The sequence below is a fragment of the Hylaeus anthracinus genome, unplaced genomic scaffold, assembly GCF_026225885.1.
Source record: "Hylaeus anthracinus isolate JK02 unplaced genomic scaffold, UHH_iyHylAnth1.0_haploid 5, whole genome shotgun sequence".
NCBI classification, from domain to species: Eukaryota; Metazoa; Arthropoda; class Insecta; order Hymenoptera; family Colletidae; genus Hylaeus; species Hylaeus anthracinus.
In genome coordinates, this window is record NW_026535322.1 from 5952399 (window position 1) to 5972153 (window position 19755).

Sequence of the window (19755 nt, forward strand, 5' to 3'; positions counted from 1 at the left end):
TCGGTCGGTAATTTAGATTGCTCGGTCGGTAATGTAGAACGTTCGGTCGGTAATGTAGATTACTCGGTCGATAATTTAGATTACTCGGTCGGTAATTTAGATTACTCGGTCGGTAATTTAGATTACTCGGTCGGTAATTTAGATTACTCGGTCGGTAATTTAGATTGCTCGGTCGGTAATGTGGAACGTTCGGTCGGTAATGTTGATTGCTCTGTCGTCAATGCAAATTTTTCGGTGGATAATGCAGTTTGCTCTGTCGGTAATGCAGAGCGCTCGGTGGATAATGCAGTTTGCTCTGCCAGCAATACAGATTACTCGATCGATAATGCAGATTGCTCTGTCGGCAATGTAGAGCGCTCTGTAGATAATGCAGCCTACTCCGTCGGCAATGCAGCATGCTTGGGCCGGTAAAGCAGATTACTATGTCGGTAATGTGGAGGGCTCTGTTGGCACTCCAGAATAATCCATCGGTAATGTAGAACGTTCGGTCGATAATGCACATTACTCGGTCGGTAATGCACATTGCTCGGTCGGTAATGCACATTGCTCGGTCGTTAATTTAGATTACTCGGTCGGTAATGTAGATTGCTCGGTCGTTAATTTAGATTATTTGGTCGGTAATTTAGATTATTTGGTCGGTAATTTAGATTACTCGGTCGGTAATGTAGATTGCTCGGTCGGTAATGTAGAACGTTCGGTCGGTAATGCAGGTTACTCGGTCGGTAATGTAGTGCGTTCGGTCGGTAATGCAGATTACTCGGTCGGTATTGCAGAGCGTTCGGTCGGTAATGCAGATTACTCGGCCGGTAACGTAGAACGTTCGGTTGGTAATGCAAATTACTCGGCCGGTAATGCAGAGCGTTCGGTCGGTAATACATATCACTCTGTCGGTAATGTAGAGTGCTTGGTCGATAATGTAATTATTTCATACTTTTCACTGCATTTTCCCATACTTGTAAGCAATTGTATCTAGAGCTAGTGCGTATTCATATAAATTGACTAGAAATTTTTTTATACTTTTCAGTGCACCTTTTTGGAAGTCGGTTAATTCTTTTTTCAAACATTATTTTATTAGTGACAATCATTCGAATCAAAATTGTGCGCATTTCGTTTATTCTCTCTAGATTTACGCAATGTAAAAAATAGCCTTGGTTTACACGTATTTCGTGGAATGTGCATGAATGAGAAGGCAGCTCCTTTTTTTAAAATTTTTGAGGAATTTAAAACAAACTTTAAAATTCAGATTTTTGAAATTTTCATCCTTTTTGGACTGGTTGCGAGAGGATTACTGTTTGGAGCTGCCTCCTTATTGCACCACGTCCTAAAAAATATCTGAAATTTAGGGGATTTTACGAATGAAGAGAACAAAATTTTCTTTCAAACACATGTTTATTTTATTCTTGGATCATTTGACAGTACAAACAAAAAATTGAGAATATAAGAAATCGTAAAATTAGTGCAAAATTCATTCTTTTTCATGCTCTGTCACGGTCAAACCGACATTATATCAGATTCTATAGTGACCGGAGTTGTTTCCTTATTGCACTACGAAAAAAAAGGATTTTTTTTTTAAATCTTTAAAATGGAGTTGCCTCCTTATTGCAACTCACCCCTCAATTAGAGGACGTACCTACTCAATTTCAAAGTTTGGACTCGCAACTGTTTTCTGAGGGTAATTTAATATTTTGATGATTTGTGAATATAGCAACATGTAGCATTTCACTTAGACTACAAATAAATTTCGTCCAAGTTTCGTCACGCAGCGGAGACGTTGTCCGAATTTCTTCAGAAGTAAGAGCATAACGGTGTCGGTTTTGGTTGGGCCCCTTATTCGCAAACAGGATATAGCCTCCAGTGGACCTATAAAACTTCGCCCAGGTCAAGATCCACTTTCTTCTCAGAGGTCATCCTCCTTTCTCGCATTTCCGGTCCCGGAGGTGGGTTGGGTTTCTCGTAGAGGCCGACGAAAAAAGGCAGGCACATCAACGCTAAATATGGCTGGACTTGCTCGTTTCTCATCTCCCCACCGCCGCGTGTATGCTGTCCTACGCACACTATTCCGATTTGCCAGATCCTACGATCGGATCAGAATGTTTGCCAGTCGACGGAACGTGGCCGCGCTAAGAAAAACTCGTTCATCGAAATTTGGTCGTCGCGTCTGCTCCCGTTCTTCGATTTTCGGTGCTCGACGTGACTCGTTGAAACGAAAACAGATACGGTGCGGGACGTAATAATATTTAACTATATTTTACACGGAACTATATTTTACATGGAAATTAGTGTAAATAAAAAGCTAAAACCGGGTGAGGTGAAACGAGAGTCCATTTGAGACACGCGCACGTCTTAACACTTTATTTACCGGGCTATTTAGAAACAGACTTTAATTCAAAAAAGAATTTTCTACAGTACCATATGCCAATCTAGCCTGACAAGAATTCCTCCATACTGTTACTGGGTCCATTGAAAGCCAAGTCTGTTTCCAAACACTGAACAGTGTAAGTAGACAACCATCGACATGGCAAATAAATTCCAGAATAGCTATAAAATACCGCAATTAAAATGCCTAAAAATATGCTCCCGGTAAATAAAGTGTTAAATCTCATAGCGTTACTAAGATATGAAGAAAAGCAAAAATGTACAGTGTTTCTCAAGAAGTATTAACCATATGCACTCGAGATGCTTTCTTAGCATTCTTAGCATTCTATTGCCACGAATCCTGAGCTTAGATTAACTTCGAAAATGAGATCCTTAATTTGAGATTTGGAATCTTAATTGAGAATCGGGCCACCTTTGCTTCAACGACAATCATTGATCGACGCTTCGAGTTCCAAAGAAATGAAACCTAAAGAAAACCTAGTGGTGACTGAGAGAGTCACCTCTCGAGTGCAAAGGGTTGAAATATGCAACTTTGCAATTTATTTAAAAATTGTTAGTGCAAAAACTCCGCTGGCACAATGAGAAGCAGATATTTTTGGAAATCCACCGGTATTCGGCCGAGTCGTCCACGTGTGGTGTGTTACAGAAATTATCGGATAGAAAATAAACAGTCGCGAGTTAACTTCAATTAGCATTCGTAAGGGAATCCGGGAGAAATAATACGAATTCTGCTCCCAACGAATCGTTTATGTATCAACGCTGAAGAAAGTAACCTGGATTTATCCCGAATCAAGAAATCGAACGACAGCGACCCTTCTTTGCTAGGACATTCCGATGACCTTGACGAGAATAACTCGCAAGGCCGGACATCAGTACTGGAAGAAACATGGTGACGCGTGATTCCATTTACGTGGTGATTCTCTTTGTCCTGCCAGTGATCCTGTGGTTCATTGGATATCTTAGAAAGAGCAAAGTTATCGCAGACATCGCGACAGCTACCAGGTAACCAGGACCCTTGTCCTTTGGGTTCGTTGAGCCGTCTCGGGTAAATGTCATTCGAAGGTGTCGATCTTATCGGAGGAATACGTAAAACAGACGGTACATCTTCCTGTCGGTTCACTTTCGGACGGATAAAAACGGCATTGGCTAAAAGAAGTACCGCAAAAGAAGCTACAAGTATCCCTTAAATACTTTTATGTGTCAAAGAAACATATTGACCTCTTCGCGCCCTTGGCCTTGGCCTCTTAGTATACGAACGTTTAGTTTTTTATAATTATAAATACTGGCAATCACGAAAAGAAGAAAAATTTGATAATTTATTCGCTACAGAAACCCTCAACAAGAGGAGTAAAAGTTTTATGATTTGATAACGGATATATCCGATGTACAATTAAAGATACAATAAAAGCGTGATTTAATTTATCAGCAGTCGGTTAGATTATTAGAACGAATCGTTAATATTTGATACAAATAATATCGTATGTATTAAATATATTAAGTTTTAATAATTTGTAGAAAATTAAGCCGTTCGCTGGGAGCTGCAATTATGACGTTTCTTTTAATGAAAAATTTCTCACAAATGTTCCGATATGATTATTTTCAGAAACACATATTTGTGGTAACTTATTTGATACATAATATGATCGCCGAACAAAAAAAAACGATGAAAACTGAAAGATAATAAAAGTAACCATATATTTTCAGTTGGACGCGCATGTGCGAAAGTGTTAATATTTTACGCGGGTCGCGTACGACACGTAAAAAGCTGTAAATTTAAAGGTGGCACGATTTTCTTGTTAATATACGGATAGCGCTTGCTTTCATCATCCATCTTCCCGTCAAATTAGATTCACAGGCTAGCAATCGGGTCGTCGTTGCTTGCTTCACAAGCCGTTCCATTTAGGATCGGCCGATGACGCGCGACTCATTATAATTACGATGCTATGCCTCGGGCTTCAGTGTCTCTCGTGCTGTTGTCCTCGTCTGTTGCGCAAAGCGTCGGACCATCGGGTTCGTCGATAACTCGAGATTTGGCATAGCGTTCGCTGACGAACGCTGATCGAAGACGGAAGGTGAATGTTGATTTCGCGCGACACCAACGAAAAATCAACCAGTGATTTACGGTGGAAATCGGATATTCAGCGGATCTTCGATCGCGTAATTGGTCAAATGGACCGATCATTTTTCTCGCGAGACATTTGTCCCAATAGAATTTTAGAATTTCTCGACTCCTTATTTTCTTTCTTATTTTCAAACATGTTTTGTCGCACGAGAAAAATGTCACCCATCGTTCGCGTTTCTTTTATACCGAAGGGAAGTGTAAACGTGTTTTAAATGTTCCCGGAGGTATCGGGCGACGTCCAACGAGACTATCGACGGTATCGGTACAAGTTAAACGTGTGCGTGTTACGTAAAATGTTTAATTATAAATGCGTGGCTGTACTCGTCAGTGGTCATCGTTGACCGTTACGCAAAAGCTCTCCGAAGACACGCCGACTGGTATCGAGAACGAGTTTGACTCTCCGTCAACCGGCCTCGTTGGTTTGCGCCCTGAGAAAGCCGGAAACGATTTTATCTAATCGCGTCGTTGAGCGGTAGAGGGAGAAATACTTGACGATCTAAGAACATTGGTCGGTATCCGAAGAAGATAGCGATAAAAATAAACTAGCTACTAGGCGTCCCTAAGGTGAAGGCTGAATATAATTTTACATTCGACGGATTCAATTTTTTTTTGTGATCGTATTCGATGCAAGATAATTAACCCTTACAATCCTCACAAGAAGAAATTGAATCTAAGTACTGAGCCAATCTGGTGTGGTTTGGGTAAGATTTTCAACGAAAATGATAGATAAAGATTTAATATCGAGCGAAAATTAATTGTCCATTGAAGCATTTAAATATTTTTATCGAATATCGTATTAACACGTTGATCGCCACGTCACCCTTATATGGGTGACAGTGCTTTTCATTAAAAAACAAATACTATTAATTCTGACAGTTAAGTGTCATAGAAGACGAATTTACATGAAATACTGGAATTTTGACGAAGTTACGAAACTAAATATCAAAGTAAATGTTTCATTACGCAGTTTACAAAAGTCTGTAAACAAAATTGAATCGCGGTAGAAATGTTCAAGAGTGTTAGTCTGGCAGTGAACGTGTTAACTCTTATCACTGCAACTGGCAGCAATCCTGTCAAGCTTGCCAAACATTCTACTCCACCGACAGAGTCACTGCTGGAATTTTGAGGTTTGATTGTGATTGATCTTATTATTATTATCTTATTATTATTATTTGCTGTGATCATTTTTAAGTAATTTATTCAATTTTATTTGGCTCGAAACGGTTTGTTTCCATCAATCTGTCTCTTGCGTACGAACATACGGAAACACCGTTTACCTTTCAATATCTCAGAAATGGATTCACAACAGCTTAGGAACAGTCGTGCAGAAACTTGTACGTAACTTCTTTGGGTTATTACGATTTCGTTACCGTCAATTCGTCTCTTACATGTGAACATATAATTCGTGTAGCTGTCTGTTTACACGCTTGTGCAAAACACACTTTTACGTATAATATCAGTTACGTATTATTATTATTAGAAAACTAGGAAAATTTCAGACAGTGTCTCGTTATTTCGTCACAAAATGTAGTTTATAATTATCAGACTAACAATTGGTTCTCGATTCTTTTCCAGGTCGGCCTTGCAGACGCTGCACAAGGTGTCGAGTAAGGCGCGCGAGCAAAACTACTTCCTTGGTGGTCTGTCGCATGACTGGGTCAGTTACTATGAACAACGAATCGAAAGCGATCGTTCATGCCTCAACGAGTGGCATGCTATGGACAACCTGGAATCCCGAAGACCACCGTCGCCGGACAGCGTGCGCACCAAGTAAGAGTCTTAATTGTTCAACTTAACAAACGTTTCGTCTGTAACATTTTCTTCGGCGAATCGTTTTAAAATTAAAATTGGGGGGGGGGGGTTATAAACTAGAGAGAAGGTCCCGACAAATCATCGAGTATATTTATAGACTTGAGAATGAATCGAAACTTTAAGACCAACGTGAACTTTACAGGATGTTTCGTTTAACCCATTCGAGACGGCGATTTTTTTTTTTTTTTTTTTGTTTCGAACACGATCCTCGGGCGCGAAATTCGTTTTTCTTTATATTGTTCATTTTTAATTAAAAAACTTCATTACCATGGAAATCGTCCGATTCGTAAGTGAATTCGCATAAGATGATTGAACACCGTGAGTCCAATGTAAGGTAAAATAAAAATACGTCATTAAAATTGATGAACATTTGTTTAAAAAATAGTCAGATAGTATAAAATCGTTATTTTACTTTCGATAATAAAGAACAGAATGTAATGCAAGAGAATAAGTCGAATAACGAAGAGAAATAATATAAACGAGAAATAAATTTGTATAAAAATGTCGAAACAATGCCTAAACGAGAACGTGTAATAAACAAAAGTATTTATTGTGCTGAATTTATACGGTAGATGAAAACTTGATATTCGTGACAGCCAGAGACCATTATTATATTATTTCCAGTTTCTGCGTCTATCTGCCATCTGTTTGGAACGGCAAATCTGCACACGGGTGTTGGGTCAGTATGCCCTAATCAAATTTCCGAACCACTGATCAACGATTGAAGATTGTTGTACATGAAAGACCTTAGAAATTTCGTAATACTCTGCAACCGAATTATTTTATGACATGGCTAACATATTCTCGTTATTTAAGTCTGTGACACGACCTCAGATTTTTCAACATCCTTTCTTTCCTTTTCTTCTTTTAACTAAGCGAATCGTATATCCTCGTAGCTGTTTATTAAAATCAGTTTCACGAATTTTTCTACGATAATTGCATGCTTTCGAAGGGTGAAATCCTAGAACCCTTTGTCCTTATAGAATGTTCTTTAATTCTTAATCGAATCTGTCGCAAAAATGTTCGTGGTTAACAATGTATTATAATTTAAAAAAAAAAAAAAATTAATTTGCCAGCATAAACAACCAGTCATTCATCGTTGGTGTTAATTTGAAATAAGCCTCCGTTAAATTGTTGTAAATGTCCCGTTGTTTCAAAATATATAAAGTGATATAGAAAAATCTTTCGTTTCATCGTCACACGGTGACTGCCACGTCGCATATGGTCGACAAGGATTTTCACCGAGCAATTAAATACATTAATTCCGAAGGTGGGGTGTTACAGAAATGAATCTATTCTATTCGATTTTGCTCTGTTTCGTACAATTTCGATCAGTTTTTCTTATCCAGTTATTCGAAGCAAACAGTGTAGATAACTGCTGAATATAACGATTACAAATAACTGAACTAGAATAAATCGATAGATGCGAAAATTTATAAAATGACCGCATTGTGAGAGTATATAAAATATACTTAAATATACCAAGGAAAGTAAAATACACGTTACAATATTTGGAAGATAAAGCATACTTTAATTAACGTTTCTGTTCTCTTGTAAACAGACTTTCGTTTAAAATCGTCCGATATCGACTAAATTTACATATGAATCCACCTTAAACAATGATTTTTCCCAAAGAATCGCAATTCACTAAGCATTACCTAACGGTGTCTGGTAAAACAATAATTTAACAGATACTCATTTAATACGAGTGTCAGCTGGATCTGTAAATCTATAATTTTGTTCTTTTGTCATCACAGGCCCAGAGAAAGGGACGAGACTGAGCGCGTGATCCGGTCAACGTTGAAGGAGATCATGATGTCCGTAGATCTCGACGAAGTGACCTCGAAGTATATTCGAGGTCGCCTCGAGGAAGACCTCGACATGGATCTCGGGGAGTTTAAGCCATTCATTGATCAGGAGATGCTCACCATTCTAGGTCAAATGGACGCGCCGACTGAAATATTTGATCACGTTTACCTAGGAAGCGAATGGAACGCTAGCAACTTGGAGGAGCTTCAAAAGAATGGGTAAGTTTCTCCTTTTCATCGCCTTAATGGAATTCCTCGATTTTGAATTTCTCTTACGAGATTACTCGATCCTTGATATCTTTTAAAACGATTCCGATTGTTGATCGTCCAGGGTTAGGCATATCCTGAACGTTACTCGGGAAATCGACAACTTCTTTCCTGGGATGTTCACGTATTTGAACGTACGTGTCTACGACGACGAGAAGACGGACCTGCTGAAGCACTGGGACGACACGTTCAAATACATCACCAAGGCGAAGAAAGAAGGTTCCAAGGTACTGGTGCACTGTAAGATGGGAGTGTCCAGATCTGCTTCGGTGGTGATCGCGTACGCGATGAAGGCGTACAATTGGGACTTCTCTCAGGCCTGGAAACACGTGAAAGAGAAACGGAACTGTATCAAGCCTAACAACAGCTTCTTGATACAGCTGGAGACTTATCGGGGCATTCTAGATGCCATGAAGAACAAGGAGAAACTTCAAAGGTCCAAATCCGACACTAATTTAAAGTCTCCTACTTCGGCCAAGAATCAGTCCAAGAAGGAAGAGAAGTCCGACAACGGAGACAGCGGGTTGCAAATTACGTCGGGGTTGGAGTTGAGAAAGACTAACCAAAGGCCGAAGAGTTGGTCGCCGAACGTGAAAATCGCTGAAAACATGTTGCCTTCTGGTACGTAGCTCTTGCTATTATTTTCCTTTGATATTTCGTTAGATATTTCTCGTAATTTGTAATTAAACCGATATTTGCTTGCAGTTCCCCTTTCGCAGTCTCTCGAAAGCATCGACAAAACAGGAAGCACGGAAGTGACCAGGGAAGACCTTCTCCGCTCAACGAACCAGAAGGCCAACATGCCTCAGGAGGCTCGAAACGTGTTGATGCCTTGCGGCAACGGTCAGTCGTACAGCGTTTCGCAGAACCAAATCGTTCATTTACCTAGTCCATCTCCGGACACGCCGAGCGTCAAGAATAGAGTGAGCAAATTAGAAACGCAGGGCCAAAGAAGGAAGGGTTTGGTACTGAACCTGACGAACCAATTCGAGGCAGTGAGTAGCAAACCGTCGTCCCCCGGCTCGGACTCCGACAATAAACCGCAGCCGCAGAGCCCAGTTTCCATTACGAACGAGAACGGACTTGTACAGCAAACGTTGGAGGCCTTATCGAGCGTGTCCGCGAAACAAGATGTTTGGACGTCCGGCGAGAAACAAGGGAAGAAAACGGAAAGCGTTAACAATAGTGAATGTCTAGTCTGGACTGCATCGTCCGATGCAACGTGTACCAATTCGTGTAATAACGCTAAGACTAACGGTGAAGTGAGTGCGGAGAGTGAATGTGTCGCGACGATGACGATGTATCCGGGCACCGTGGGCCGAAAAACAAAGAAGGACGGAGACCCGTTCAGCACCCAGGTGGACAGAGTGTTCGACCGCGAGGAGAGGCAAGGGGAGCCGGTTACGAGAGACTCTCCGAGCCGGCAGAGTTCTTGGAGCAGTTACGACAGCGCTGTGGTTCTAGACAATAATTCCGTGCACAGTTCGTGGGCTACGCTACCGTCGAGAAACAGTTCCTGGGGTTCGTACGACATGCGCCCGACGGACCTGCTCGGCTCCAGCGGTTTGTTTCCTTACGACAAGGAAGAGATACCGTGGCATCCGGGCACGGTGAAACGCACCAAACAGAAGCTGGAAGAGAACACATCTTCCGGTACCGTTAAACGCGTATGCACGCAAACTTCCGACGCGGAGGACAAGGAAAGGCTACCCGTCGAAGAAGAATCGTACAACCCGGTACTCCTCGATTACACGGCGTCCCCGACACCGCGAAGAAGGGACTCTTCGCCTTGTCAAGAGCACAACTTAAAAGTGGACACCACCAGAAACTCTCCGAGTCCCGTTAGAGGAATCGACATCTCGTCCCCGTCGATTCGTCAGATCGGAAGGCTGTCCACGAGCGCTCCGGCTCCGTCTTCTCTGTCCTCGGACACGGATCTCCCGTCGTCGTTGAGGTCCTGCAGATCGGAGAGCGAAACCTCGAGCCCCTCCGTAGTCAACACCACTCAGTGTCCTTCCGTGAAACACCACAAAATGGTCCTGGAAAATCTAAGCAACAAATCTATATTCAACAAACGCTGTCTGTACATGGGCGATTCTTTGGAAGCCGAGTGTCCGCGAAATACATCCGGCATCGTGAAGAATCTCAAGAAGGAATTCGAGGCGAAATCGAGCAAGCCGGAGAAAAGTCCTGAGAACAGTTTCGAGAACGAATCGTCGATGGTTAGTCGGCCAAAGAGGGATGTAAAGATCAGGAGTTTGCCCTCGTCGCCGGTGATTCCTCACAATGAATCGAAGATACAGGCCCCGTCCGAAACCAAAGATGAAACATTGACGTCCTCGCAGGAGAACACGGAAGACTGGTCGGTCAGGGTTTTGGTGGGCAAGTACGAGGTAAAACCCGATCCGAGGAAATCGTCGGACATTCAGCTGCGCGTGCACAAAGACAAAGAATGGGGGGACTCGATAGAGTCACCGGCTTTGGCGAAATCGAAAATCACTCCCGAATACAGCAGAAGGTCCGCGCCGATCATGATCGACGATCATTCGTCCCCTCTGTTCGCCGAGGCACCCGAAGCGCCTGGCAGGCCACCAGTCCCCTCGGCCGGAGTCGTGGCAGCTACCAAGAAGCAACAACAGCACGGCAGAACCCATCCTCTCGCCAGGCTGCAGGTCAGGCCTAGGCATAGCAGTCCGGTTTACAACACCATGTAAAAGGGGAACGATTTTCTCCCACTGTCGAATCTGAGCGCGCGTACCTGAGTGCATGGGTATGTTGTCGTGGCCACGATGAAACTGTGTGATCTCTACTGATGCCAACAACTCGAGGATGGTCCTCCTCGAACTCGACGACAAATCGACGAGGACAAGATTTGTATTCGCTTCCCACCATCGTCGATGTACAATTTACCGTTCGCGAGAGTCCTGTACTGCAATCCGTGATAATCAGACAAAAAACAGGACGCTTATTTTTTTTTTTTTTTCAATGTTACTAAAAACTGATGCAGTCCATAAACGTCGCGTATCGCCCTCTGGAAAGATCATCGTTCGCGGTCAATTATTTGGTAACGATAGGGGCGATAAGAGACCGACAATTGTTTCCATGAAAATACTTTGAATAGAATCATTTTTTGCGACGAAATAATTGGATGACGGTAGAAACGAAAACAAGAGTACTCGATTGCACCGTTGCAGAAACATTTTGTATCGTTCAACGTTTTATTTATTTTTGTAACTTGTACAAAACGTTTTGACAAAGATTTCTGTACTTTTTGTATGAATTTTGTAAACAGAAAACATGTCTTTTTCAATCAAGATCTTTACTTGCCAAGTCGAGGGAAATTATCGACCGAAACATCTTGTGTATATTCGAATCCGAAGCCGATTTTATCACGGTTCGAGCGATATATATATATATATATATATTTTTTTTTTTAACATATTTTTATATGATACATGCATTAGTTCGATAGAAAATAAATTTATCTTCCACGAGTTTAATTCCTTCCATTGAATTTTTAATCGTACAACGCTTGCGTATTTGGCATCACGTAGATCGATATCGTTGATGCAAATATTTCTTTATCCGCGGTGATTAATTACAGGTGAAACGATTATTCCTCGTTCTCCTGTTCGATCAGAATACAAAAAGAGTTTCTACCGTAATCCTATTAATTCGTTGCATCTATTTTTCTAGCAAATAGTACTTTTGTAGAGAACGTAACGACCATCGAGAGTTTTTTTTTTATTCCGTTTACCGCTATCGCATGATGTCCGATACGAACGATGAACAACGTAGAAGACAATACAAAAATCGAATATATCGCATCAGTTTTGGAAAACGTTTAAAAGGTACAGGTGGCCCTGATCTTATTGTCGCCGAGTGTAATTTTAAGGCACGTTCAAGGTCCTTTAACGTTTTATGTTCCTTCTTCGTCAGACGTGTCTTGGCCTGCTCTTAGTTCAATTATTTTTTAAGCTGAAAATGTAACAATTAGAAGAACGCGGAAACTGTTATTCCTACGATATGTCGTCATAGACCTAATGGGCTTGGAATCAAACGTGATGTTTTACGAGACGTCATGCAGAAGTTAGAGCCAGCCTTCGGGTGTTCGAAGACGTAAGCGACGGCTCGGTCAGGCTGTGAACGAAAGGTCCGAGCCCCGCCACCATGCTGGCTCTTTCTTCTGCTTCGTTGTGATTGCCGAGGCGTAAGCGAAAGATTGTATACAAAAAGACCTCGGAACGACGTAACGTTAAGCTATACTATTAGTAATTTAGAACGAACAATGTGATTAGGATGGTGCACAGTATGCGAGAAGACGAAAGTAGCAAACCCTCTATTTTCCTGGAGGAGCTGCTCCGAATCGTTTAAACGATTCTGGTGCCTCTGTTCGACCAATCGTTATCAACTCTACACTTCGCACTCCCGCAATCATAGCGTCATCGTGCGACCCGATTGATTTTCCGTTCGGTTCAACGTACCGCTTTTTAACAACCAGTGACGACGATACTCCGTCGAAAATTGTACCGCTGTGACTCGAGAAGGTACAATGAAAAAATACGGCTCGAAACACTGCCGCCCCCCCGCCACGTGTTCTCAATGTCACAGCGTTCGTCGTTCTCACACATATCATCGGACCGCTCGTTTTGTTTGCGTTTGCAAAGCCATGTTGACCAATTTTATACTCCCCTGATGATGATGAATGCGAGGCTTGTTTTGATAAGATGCACCGTGACGACTGTGTGTGTAGAAATATATTTTATTACTGAGATAATTTTGCAAATAATTTCTCATATGTTCATTCTAACTGCTGTTGTCTCTCGGACGAAGTATTCGAAGAAAAAAAAAATAAAAATAAAAAAAAAACAATCCTAAGAACGAATGCTATTAAACTGTAACGCATTAAATTAGAATAAAAAATGTTACTTCGCCAATATTGTGCTTTACGTTAAAAATTCAAGAGGAAACAAATTATTTCACTCGGTACGATTAAACTTCGAAAATTCACTTTGGAATCTTTTTCGGCTCCGGCAAGAAAAAAAGGTGTCTTTGCCTAAATTATCTCTACGACAAAAATAATAAAAGTAATCCAGATGATTCATCGTGCAAAAATATTATTTCTTCTTTTGTAATTTAAATAAAGCGTGCCCAGATCTAACCCTTATCACTCCAACCGGCAATAATCCCGCCAAACTTGTGCCAACGTATTACTTGAATCGAAGGTATCGCTGTTACAATTTTTAAACTTTAGTATTATTGCGTTTAGTGCAGCGCAGGCCCAAAGTATAAGTCAAGCTCAGTGATGGGCAAAACCCTAGGCTTCGAATAAATCTGAAGTTTGCCGACATGTTTGTCTCGTTTCCTCTTTTGAACATTTTTCAAAGAATGAAACGAGACAAACACATCGGCAAACTTCAGGTTTATTCGAAGCCTAGGGTTTTGCCCATCTCTGGACTCGAGCTGAACAACAGCATACCTTCAGAACAGAGTCCCTTTTACGAAACTATACTGTAATTGGTATCTGCATACCAGGGGCACATCTGCGCCTACAAGATGGCAACCGAACCGACAAGGCAACTAGTAGAGGTTGCCACATGTAAGGGGCACCACTGCGCCTACGTGATGGCAACCGAACCGACAAGCCAGCTAGGGAAGGTTGCCGCATGAAAGGGGCACCTCTGCGGCTATCTTTGGTACGTATGATATTCTGGCTAAAATTTTACATTTTGGTATCAGGAGAACAAATTACAAGGAAATAGTTTTCATGCTTTGTATTTTCCAACAAAATTCGCACTAAAATATTCTTTTAAAACTTACATTTCAGAGAGTAATTTTTAAACATATCTAAAAGTAATGGTAAAGTATAAGTATTCTTACAAATAAAAAACTACCTTATAAAATTTGTACAGTGTCTCTTCTTAGCACTTTGAAATGAACAAAGTTTGTCTGGAATTCGTTGAAAATCACCCCCATGATATTCTCGGAGTGATAAGGACTAATTACATTAACCGTTAACTTTACACAAAAATTTGCTTTTATCGATGCGTTTAATTCTCAATGTGAATAAACATTTGCATGCTACTGAAATTTTAATTGTCTGTCAACCAGGTTGAGCGTCTATCTCGAAGAGTCGCCTGCCAGCACAGAACGCGATTTGCGGTATCACGGTGGCCGTTCTCGTTTTCTTCGCGTGCTTCGGGTTTACAAGACCAACGTCCATGCTATACGTACCTCCGTTTAGATTTCTAATCATCGCTATGGTCTGTCGAAGAAACAACGTCGTCGTTACAGGCTCCCGGTAATTGAAGGGTATCTCGTGAAACTTACAGCGTGCGATCTCAAATCGACTACTCTGAAGAGATCCACATCCGCCCCGCCGCAAGCGAGAAACATGTTTGTAACGTATTTTCCACAATAGAGCAGAGAAGAATAACTGTCGGGTTCTAAGGAGACGAGAAGCTTCCCGCTACCATAGTCCCACAACTGAATAGGATTCTGTCGTTGCCAGGCGCAAGACAAGATCTGTGTTTATAAAATGTATTCGATAAGGATGTTGTAAATGTAAATTAAGCTAGCAGTAAGCGTTACATTGTAAACACGAAGGTCAGGGGGTCGAGTGCCGAGTGCTCGCACGTGTATCGGTTTCTTCTACACGATGCTTTCGCACGGCTGCGACAATCACAGTCGGTGATGATGCGTGCACGTGGATGGGGTGACTCCGGTAGAATAACCCCACCACGAGTAGGGCAGAAAGGGAGGGAATGTCCTCTTGGCAGTCGAACAGATAAGGCGTTAGTCTCGAAAATGAGTTCTACCGGAGTCGACCCATCGGATCGCTCTGCAGCTCGACAACAGTCTCGTACAACCACCCAGGAAACGACAAGCATGTTTCGATGAAGCTTGAGTAATTGTCTTGGAATTTTCTAAAGCATTTTCTAAAGCCGGCGACCGACTTGCAACAGAACATTGTAATGTAACGCGAGCATATTCGCTTAGTCTGGACGGACTCTTGCGCTTCACTGGTCTGTCGGTTTTTTAACGAACCTCCTTGATCGTCTACTTTTCATTGAACCGAGTAGGAAGCATTGAGTTCGAAGCGTGCATTCGTGATTCCAAAAAGGACCTTGTAATGTACCGTTGGTGTCGAACCGTAAAATTCGTGCCGAGCAGTTACATTACAGCGTTCTGTTGCAAGTCAGTCGCCGACTTAAGTCAAGTGTAGCGTTCCTGAATTTTGGATGTGAATACCTCTCTTCCATTCCTACTGATGTCGAGTCCATCGCCACACATGTGTACACCCGATATGCGTCGAAGCGCGTACGGTTGTCTGGTGTCCCAAAACTGAATCGTGTCATCCCAGCCACCAGAGATTAGCTCGTGTGCCGATTTCGGGTTGAAACATGCACTGAAGATCCTCGACCTGTGACCGTCCATGATTTCCAATGACTGGCTAGAATACAAAGTACGTATTTATACACCAGAATGTTCATAACTGTAACTGAAATACGGTACATTTAAGCAAACCTTGCGTGAAACACCCTTTCTTGCATCTTAGTTTCCTCGTCGTACAAGAAAATCTTTGCATCGTCGCCCAAGGTCACAAATTTCGGCAGAGAAGAATGGTAAGCCACACCCAGTGTCTGTCTCTTCTCTCTTATCGTGTAAAGGCATTGCGAGCTCGGATAATGCCAACACTTCACGCAACCGTTGGCATCTACAACCAATGTATTCGACAAAAGGTAAGTAATTAATTCGTTACCTCCATAAATAGTATTAAAATTGTCGCAAAAAGTAGATACATTTACTAGTATTTATACTAACATGTCGCGATGAAAGTTCGCGTGATCGGGTGAGATTTGCGAACAGGTCTGTGTTTAACTGCTGTTGCTGGACTAGGCTTTTGTATTATCTCGGTGTCACGCAACGTTTGCGCATCTTCTTCGGAATTTAATTTGTACAATTTTATCGTACCATCCGCCAAGCCTGCCACCAGAGAGTCACGAGTCTCCGTGTAACATATGCAGAGGGCATCTTCTCCGATATCCCTAAAACGATATTTCTTAATCGGTCAAATTTTAAACGTTCGAAAATTCGAGAACTTGAAATACGCCCCCCAATATTTATTCCTTCTTTATTACGCGACGAACGACTACTTTTTAACACGTTGGCTGCCAAGCTAAAACTCATGAAAATTTCTACAAAGTTCAAAATTTTGTCTCGAGACTATCGAAGATTAGATAATTTAACATCCGTCGTGGCATTCTGTTTTCTAACGTCGTCAAATTCACGAATCCTGTCAAAGTTTATTTTCATTGTTGTCTCACCTTAAAAATTACTTTTTTTTTTTTAGTTCCTTGATAAAAAGTCCTGTCACCCATTTCTGGATGACGTGGCGACCAACGTGTTAAAGTCGTGCTGACATTGCCGGAAACATCAATTTAGTCACGGTCGCCGATAGGACCTTTAGAATTTCGTTCGTTTTCGAAAATTGCCGGAACTTCAATTTATTTTTTCAATTAGAATTTTTAGCCGACTACATGATTCTTTGCTTACTACTTAAAACTAAACTTACATACAATTGTCTGACGATAGTCACGTTGCCATCTACGTGAATTCGATCTCGCGTGGTGGATCTAGCACTGCCTAGTGTGGAAGAAGTCGTTGGATCGGTATTCATGGCTCATAAGGCGTGCTGAATTTCTTAACCTCTCGATTCTGTTGGTGGCGAACGCAACAAAAATGATCACACATACATGAGTACGTACAATTTAGTTGCGCTAAATTAAATCAAAGATGCGTAACGCATGACCCCAAATTTTATGTGAAATATTTATGTTACAACTGAAGATAGTACCTTATATTTATAATCATTTTCGAAAATGCAGGAACGCCATCTTTTAAGGATACAATTAGACGTTAATTAACGATAATATACATTTCCTATAAAATATTTATTTTAAAAAATGCATTTTAATCATCGCGAAAGAAACTACATACAATTTATGTTATCGAGCATGTTCAACTTGAATAGCAGGGGTGGCCAGTCGATTACTTTCGAGCACAATCAACCGGGCATGTGAAGCATATGAACGGTAAAATTACTAAATGTACCTATAAAATGTGTATAGTCTTGACTAGTTGGTTAATTAATAAAGAACTCCGTCGTAGTTTTTTTTCATGGTTTATTATTAAATAAACGGAAAAAAAATAAATACATAAATAAGAAAGATATACAGAGTATTCTTTCTGGTTAACCAATCCCATAATCCTACATTTTTTTCCAAAGTTGTATTATCTTCTTTTCATACATTTTGTGAACAATGTCGCTGTTTCTTTTCATTAAAAAATTAACATTTTTCTTCTTTACAATCTGTATATCAGGAATATTCTTCCCTATATCCCTATGTTGAATACATACATTTTTCAATAGAATCTTAACAATCAAAAATAGGTTAGAAATTGTAATCACAAAAGTCATTGATTAATGTACATATTTCATAACGTCAATACAATTATATGACATGCTGCAAAACTCAACCAACTACATGTTTAAATTAGTCAGAATAGTCATAAAAACACAGTTCCACATCATGCTTCCATCTTCATAGATGATTCCAAAATAAAGAAGTCTATTTTTATTGGAACCTTTCTATGTTTAATCGTAGCTTAAGGCATCATTGTGTTCAATATTAACATTTCTGTCTTTATAGTTGAATGTGCAATCACTAAAATGACTATGCGTCTATCAAATGTGAAAGAGCAAAACTTATATACCATACATTCAGTCTCATTTGATACAATTCAAGTAAAATGTGAAGAAATCTTTAGTTATACCATTTACAATTACCTAGTAGAGATTTAAAAACAAAATAGGTAAGAAAATTTATGAACATCCACAACACAAGAAAATTATAGGTCAATGAAACATCGTGTCAAAGAAAATTTATTTTGGTCATTTTATACTCGGTTCAAAAAATCACAATATCACACCTACAACATTACTAGCATAGACACCCACTTTCTGAGTTTTTAGATGCAAAACTAACCAAAACATAAGGCATAACACAAAACAAAACAGTATGTGCTAATGTGATTATCAAAAGCAAGATTTTGGAGGTTAATCGATCACGACTTTTTCGAACAAAACTTTTCTTACAAGAATACAAAGTAATGATTACAAAAATCGTATCTCATTTTCTAAAGTTAGATAACCTCAAAATATAAACATCATCAAATATAACAAAAAGACAAAAGGTTAATAGCACGAAATGACAGATATGTGCGCACTGTGGATATGACTAATTACGCACGTTTATACAAGATGGAAGCATGTTTTACTTGTGTGCATGCGATATGTATTTTAATCTATCCACCCTAATACATATTTCTTCGTTATCTCCAATTTCCGTTTCCACAAGGTAACCACCTGTTCTATAGTTAATTTAATACTAAAATTTATAAATATGTATTGTTTATTATTTTGTTGTTACAGATTTAAGAATGTTTAACATTAGGATGATTATCGATGTTTTTATGCGCATAATCTAAATAATAAATTTTCTAACTTCTTTTTTTATTGTTTCTCAAGCCTCAAAGAGAGTATTAATAATAACGCGATTAATGCATCGTTGTTGTTTTATTGCTTGCTTTATTTTTTATATTTTTTTCTTTTTTCTCTCCAACTTGCAGGTATACATAAATAATTTTTTTTTTTGTCAAAATACTCTGCAATTTTCTTATATTATTTTTTTCTATAATTTCTTTTCAGTTGAATTCGACGAGGAAAGATTTAGAAAAAATTAATACATACATATAACCACGTTTATTGTATTCCAATTTTATACTTTAATTTGACATGTTATAATTACATCTATACGCATTATATATTTGTGCATATTGTTATTTTTTTAATATTTTAATTTTTCAGTTCCTCAAAATTGATCAAAGTTGACCTATAGATATATCTACTGATCGCCTAAGAAACAAGTTCGTAATTTGTAAAGTACGTAGTTTTACATTACATGTTACATTAGACCGTCGTTGTCTTATTTGGTCATACCATTTTACAAACAGTACAGTGAATTTTCTTATTTTAAAAATTCTTTATTCTGAACATAAGCAATAGCAAGTTAAAGATACAACAAGTACAATGATTATACACTAAGCATATGGACCAGTACCGATCTAAAATTGATTTTTTCTTAGTAAAGAAGAATTCTTTGGCGATGAGTATCAAAAGGCGTCGCCGCGAGAGTTCGCCAGAGGCGTTCGGATAGCACGGACCAATCAGCGCGCAGATGCGCGCGGGCTCGAGCCTCGAGGCTCCCGAGTTGGTTGGCGGTTGGCTGTCAGTTGGTAAGAGTACGC

General features: G+C 40.1%; 2 protein-coding genes across 6 annotated transcripts in view; one reads left to right on the forward strand and one right to left on the reverse strand.

The window, feature by feature from the left end:
• The window catches only part of LOC128895716 (protein phosphatase Slingshot), a 56736-nt gene extending 43195 nt beyond the window's left edge, over window positions 1–13541 (forward strand). For 3 of the 4 annotated variants that reach the window (XM_054158555.1, XM_054158556.1, XM_054158557.1), the window contains 4 exons: window positions 6074–6268; window positions 8068–8337; window positions 8450–9006; window positions 9091–13541. In XM_054158555.1, the coding sequence (XP_054014530.1) occupies window positions 6074–6268; window positions 8068–8337; window positions 8450–9006; window positions 9091–11099 (3031 nt within the window). In that variant the 3' untranslated portion in view covers window positions 11100–13541. Of the gene's footprint in view, window positions 1–4366; window positions 4449–6073; window positions 6269–8067; window positions 8338–8449; window positions 9007–9090 lie in introns of those variants that run through there. The other variant, XM_054158558.1, reaches the window with a different exon arrangement.
• Window positions 13542–14146: 605 nt separating this feature from the next.
• LOC128895723 (uncharacterized WD repeat-containing protein alr2800-like) lies at window positions 14147–19495 on the reverse strand. Of its 2 annotated transcripts, none has more exons than XM_054158577.1 (6): window positions 16965–19495; window positions 16210–16433; window positions 15913–16102; window positions 15637–15838; window positions 14716–14910; window positions 14147–14650 (listed from the first exon to the last, which is right to left on the reverse strand). In XM_054158577.1, exons 1-6 carry the CDS (start codon window positions 17063–17065, stop codon window positions 14489–14491), a joined length of 1074 nt encoding a protein of 357 aa, XP_054014552.1. In that variant the 5' UTR covers window positions 17066–19495; the 3' UTR covers window positions 14147–14488. The 2 variants fall into 2 exon arrangements, with proteins under 2 accessions (XP_054014552.1, XP_054014553.1); XM_054158578.1 differs by having other exon boundaries at window positions 16961–19495.
• Window positions 19496–19755: the final 260 nt, after the last annotated feature.

What these genes read in the sequence shown, in the direction of transcription:
- LOC128895723 (XM_054158577.1), bottom strand. Translation starts at nt 17,065, where the DNA reads ATGAATACCGATCCAACGACTTCTTCCACACTAGGCAGTGCTAGATCC. An exon ending in GAAAGGGTGTTTCACGCAAG is followed by an intron (nt 15,839 to 15,912) that starts GTTTGCTTAAAT and finishes TTTGTATTCTAG; the next exon opens with CCAGTCATTGGAAATCATGG. An exon ending in TCAGTAGGAATGGAAGAGAG is followed by an intron (nt 14,911 to 15,636) that starts GTATTCACATCC and finishes TTATAAACACAG; the next exon opens with ATCTTGTCTTGCGCCTGGCA.